The sequence below is a fragment of the Rhinopithecus bieti genome, unplaced genomic scaffold, assembly GCF_001698545.2.
Source record: "Rhinopithecus bieti isolate Rb0 unplaced genomic scaffold, ASM169854v2 scaffold_63301, whole genome shotgun sequence".
Taxonomy (NCBI): Eukaryota; Metazoa; Chordata; class Mammalia; order Primates; family Cercopithecidae; genus Rhinopithecus; species Rhinopithecus bieti.
The window spans coordinates 191,266-196,640 of NW_016824157.1; the positions used below are offsets into that span (position 1 = coordinate 191,266).

General features: G+C 46.0%; 1 protein-coding gene across 1 annotated transcript in view; it reads right to left on the reverse strand.

Annotated features, from left to right (window-relative positions):
• The window catches only part of LOC108522030 (adhesion G-protein coupled receptor G2-like), a 113,613-nt gene that overhangs the window by 25,947 nt on the left and 82,291 nt on the right, over positions 1-5,375 (reverse strand). The window contains 4 exon segments of the mRNA XM_017862129.1: positions 2,187-2,290; positions 2,405-2,450; positions 3,426-3,548; positions 4,171-4,314. Of these exon segments, the coding sequence (XP_017717618.1) occupies positions 2,187-2,290; positions 2,405-2,450; positions 3,426-3,548; positions 4,171-4,314 (417 nt within the window).

The window sequence follows — 5,375 nt, forward strand, 5'->3', positions numbered from 1 at the left end:
AAAAAAAAAAGAAATGTTGGTTGAATGAAAACAATGAATCAAGCTGGGGCAAAAGGGGTGGTCCCCAGCTTCTACATCAGCTATGTCTTCAAGGTTCCTTTAGCTCAGTGGTTCTCAACCTTGGCTGTGCATGAGAACTACCCAGAACATTGTTTTTTTTTTTTTGAGATGGAGTCTCACTCTTGTCACCCAGACTGGGGTGCAGTGGCATGATTTTGGCTCACTGCAACCTCTGCCTCCTGGGTTCAAGTGATTCTCTTGCCTCAGCCTCCCGAGTAGCTGGGACTACAGGCAGCCGCCACCACGCCTGGCTACTTTTTGTATTTTTAGTAGAGATGGGGTTTCGCTGTGTTGGCCAAGCTGGTCTCGAACTCCTGACCTCCAGTGATCTGCCCACCTCAGCCTCCCAAAGTGCTGGGACTACAGGCATGAACCACTGTGCCTGGGTCAGAACACTTTTTAAAACATATATGTATATAGATTTCTGTGGCCTACTCCTCTGTGTTTGATTCAGCTGGTCTTGGGATGGGGCATGTGTATTTTCTAAACTCTCTGGCGATTTTCTTGGGCATCAAAGGTGGAGAAGTCGTCACCTACTCTCTGGCACAAGATCTGTCAGTCTTGAGACACCTAGGGAGGAACAACTAGAGGAGGAGCAACAAATTATTACCCAGGGAATATTTGCCCAGGGAAGCCTCTGATCGATCTAGTTTTAGATGGAGACTTAGAACACCAATGAGAATGTGTTCTTAGAGCTTCTCTAGGGTGAGAAGAGGAGGAATATTAGGTCAAGGGGCCTAAAGCAATTCACATCTATAAAAAGAAAAGCCTGCTTGGTCCAGTCTGGCTGGTCACTTGGCCATAGGCCTCCCTGCATCCCCTGACGTTTGGGGCAATGAGGATAAAGGGGTGTCAGTCAGAAACGTCATGAGTCAAAAAGCCTAGACTTGGCCGGGTGCGGTGGCTCATGCCTGTAATCCCAGCACTTTGGGAGGCCGAAGCGAGTGGATCACCTGAGGTCAGGAGTTCCAGACCAGCCTGGCTAACATGGCAATACCCCGTCTCTACTAAAAATACAAAAATTAGCCAGGCGTGGCGGTGGGTGCCTATAATCCCAGCTACTCGGGAGGCTGAGGCAGGAGAACCGCTTGAACCCAGGTAGCGGAGGTTGCAGTGAGTCAAGATTGTACCACTGCACTCCAGCCTGGGTGAAAGAGTGAAACTCTGTCTCAGAAACAAACATACAAACAAACAAACAACCTTCACTTGGGCTCCAGCTCTCACTACTCCTGTGGACAATTTACCCAACATCTCTCAGACTCCATTCCCTAAGCTGTACACTGTAGCAACCCACCTGGCCAAGTTGGGGTAAAGGTGCTTTGCAAAGTGTACATTAAATTTTCTTCAGCTTATCTGGGGACCTGCAGAAGGCAGACCCCCAACACAGGCTCCCATTCACTGGGCTCAACTGTGAAGAGGTTGCCTTCTACTCCTGTCACTTATGCTAGTCGGAGCCCTCCATCCACGTGAGGCACATAGGGAAGTGGCAGAGCAGTGGTAGGCGATGCCAGCAGCACATCTGAAACCCTCAGAGCACCTTGGCACCAATGCCTGGGCTCCCACTCCAAACCAGCTGACCTGGAACCTCTGGCGGTGGGTGCAGGTGCCCATTTTGATGCACGTCATTTTAATGTGCTTTTTTNATTTTCCTTCAGGTACATTTGCTTATTAGAAGAGAAATCTCTCTCTCTCTTTTTTTTTTTTTGAGATAGCATCTCTCTCTGTTGCCCAGGCTGGAGTACAATGAGGTGATTTTGGCTCACTGCAACCTCCACCTCCCAGGATCAAGTGATTATCCTGCCTCAGCCTCCTGAGTAGCTGGGACTACAGGTGTGTACCACCACGCCCGGCTAATTTCATATTTTTAGTAGAGACGGAGTTTCACCATGTTGGCCAGGCTGGTCTCGAACTCCTGACCTCAAGTGATCCACCCACCTCAGCCTCCCAAAGTGCTGGGATTACAGGCGTGAGCCACCACACCTGGCAAGGAGTAATCTCATTGGTATATAAATCAGCCACAATATCATATCTGCTGATCTGTCTAATCCATCAGATTAGACATTATAGTGTGATGCCCAGCTACCCCCAGACCCAGAATTTAAGGCCATGTGGCACAGGCATATTACCAGTAGAATGCCGAAGCTTGTTAGATGGCTACAGGTACAGATGGTTTCATTCAATCTCCTGTCTTTGACGGAGCAGCCATCGTCTGACCAGCCTCCTCTGCCACCTGTTGGCATTGGGAAAAGTATCTGTCCCATCAGCAAGGCCACAGCACCAGTGACTTCACACCCTCCCCAATTAACCCACTCAAGAGTTTGAAAAGGTTATGACTAGAACTTACCATTTCTGCCCAAGTCCCAAAATACACATCTCACTGTTAACTTATCCTGTGGTAGAAAGATAAATCACAAATAATTAATTTAGTGAACTAAAACAAACAAAAAAACAAAAAAAAAACTGAAAAGTTTTTGGAAAAAAAAAAAAAAAACAACTGTGGTTTTTTAAATTTCAGAATCTTAGGCTTAATTTTTGGAGAGTTCTTATTTTATATGGTCCCTAGAAGCAAGTGAGCCCTAAATAGACCAGCATTTCTTAAGCTCATCAATCGTGCATAGGAATCAATTTGGGGCCTTGTGAAAATGCACATTCTGACTCAGTGGGTCTGGGTTGGGGCCTGAGACTCTGCATTTCTAGCAAACTCTCAGGTGATGCTGATGCTGCGGGTCTGTGGACCACACTGTGAGTAGTGAGGTCGTAGATGATGCTTAGTGTGGACTGAGCTGAGAATGAGACCTGCAGCCACAGATCCACACACACTGATATCTGATATTTCACAGTTGTTAAGAGCTTGCTTTTGCACTGATTCTTCCTGGAAATTTAGTGGTCAATTTTTTTTTTTTTTTTTTAAACAGGGTCTCACTTTGTCACCCAAGCTGGAATGCAGTGGCCCAAACACAGCTCACTGCAGCCTTGAGCTCCCGGGCTTGTGATCCTCCCACCTCAGCCCTCCAAGTAGCTGGAACTACAGGCGCCTGCCACCACGCCCAGCTAATTTTTGTATCTTTGCAGAGATGGGGTTTTGCCATGTTGCCCAAGCTGGTCTCGAACTCCTGAGCTCAGACAATCTGCCTGCCTCAGCCTCTCAAAGTGCAGGGATGACAGTGTGAACCACCGCACCTGCCCTGGTCAATTATTAAGTGTGTTAAAACCCAATGGAGAGGTGTGATTCTAGTCCTACACACTACTCCAACGGGGCTGAAGCTTCTTTCTGCCTGATCTGCCTTTTGCCGGCCATGCCTTGCAAGCATAGTTTGTACAAGGTGTTCTTGGTCAATGACCAGATGGCACTGGCCTCTCCCCACCTGGCTCGGGTTGACGTGCTTTAATGTGACTGTCACGTTTCTTGTCAAGTTCCTGACGGTCAGGTTTGCAACACTCGATGATATGACGTAGCTGATCAGAGAGAGGTTCTCCAGGGAAGGATCCTGGCACATGAAGATGGCAAGGGTAAATGAGATATTGTCAGAGTTTTAGAGCTAGAAGGAACACTAAGGAATATTCTGTCCACATTGCTTATCTTACAATGTAGGTCAGAAATCGAGGAACAAGGAGGAAAGTGACTTTCCCAAGGGATCACAATGAGAGAAACAGAGCTCGTTCTACGATACAATGCTCTAACTACTGAGCTAAACTGCACAGATTGACAAAACAGGATTTTGTGAATCTTTAAAGGGAACATAGCATTAAGCCATTTAAGCTGTGTTTCCCCAAGCAAGTCACTTAACCTCTCTCTGCGCCTCCATGGCTTCATCTGTAAAATGGGATAATAATAGTTCCTTCCTCTCAGGGTTGCTGAGAGGATTAGAGTTAACATTTGTAACTGCTTAGGATAGTGCTTGGCAATTAGTAAATATAAATACTACGTAACTGTCAGTTACTGTTATTTATCATCACCAGTATCGTTAGGCTGTGTTTTAAAATGAACTGCAACATTTCGGCAATTCATTTGACTTACAGCAGCCTTAAGAATATTCGAGCACTAAAAGAAATGAAATGCCCTCGTCTCCAAATAAAACCCAAGCCAAAAGCAGTGAGCAGCAGTTTTACCTGAAACAAGGCAGGTGTTTCAAAGAAATTGAACTGAACCCTGGAAGCTAGCTCCATGTCATTAGCTGGTAAATTATTCATCAGCGATGAAGGAAGAGTAATTGTGCCAATACTGTTCTCAGGAGCTTGGGTTTCCAGAGAAACCTGAAAATCAAGTGGAAGATAAGAATAAATATCTGGAGCTAGTATAATGAGATGGAAAACACACCTATTAGGTTGGTGCAAAAGTAATTGCAGTATTTGCCTTTTTTTTTTTTTTTTTAAAGGTAAAAACCACAATTACTTTTACACCAGCCTAATAGTTAAGACACAGGGTTCTGTGAGGACCTGACCTGCAGCATCTCTATGTAAAATAGCTTCTACTTCTATTCCTCTGGTTGCTACTAAATTAAAGAAAGGAAGTGCAGGCCGGGCACGGTGGCTCACGCCTGTAATCCCAACACTTTGGGAAGCCGAGTTGGGCAGATCACCTGAGGTCAGCAGTTTGAGACCAGCCTGGCCAACATGGCGAAACCCCATCTCTACTAAAAATATAAAAATTAACAGGGTGTGGTGGCAGGCACCTGTCATCCTAGCTACTTGGGAGGCTGAGGGAGGGGAATATCTTGAACCCAGGAGGCGGAGGCTGCAGTGAGCCAAGATCGCACCACTGCACTCAACCCAGGGCGACAGAGCGAGACTCCATCTCAAAAAAAAGGGGGAAGAAAAAAAAAAAAGAAAGAAAGGAAGTGTAATAAGGACAGGAGGCCCCAAGAAGGAAAGGAAACATTTTAAGGATGCATAGAAATAGCTGAAAAGTGCAAGATGACTGCAGATCCCAGGGAGACTGTAGCAGCAGACACACCAAGTTAGTGTCAAGTCCTCATAGAACCATGTGCACTGCACTTGTAAAGGGAAGACTGTGAAAATTAAAAAGGGAGACTTGGTTTCCTTGGGTGTTTGCAGTCCCCAGTCCCTCTAAATAGGTGGACAGAAAACACTAGAAACAGGAATGATATTCAGCACCACTATATACAGCAGTGTAGTTCTAACACTTGTTATAATATTGAAATGTGATGATAAGTAGCTGACACCCCTTCCTACTCTTCCAACTGCCTAGAACCCTCTGCTGGATACTACCCATGCCAGCTTCCAAAATTCAGCTGCTAAAGGGTTAACGCAGGGTATAACAGGGACCTCTGACATCCTGCACCAGCCAAGACCAA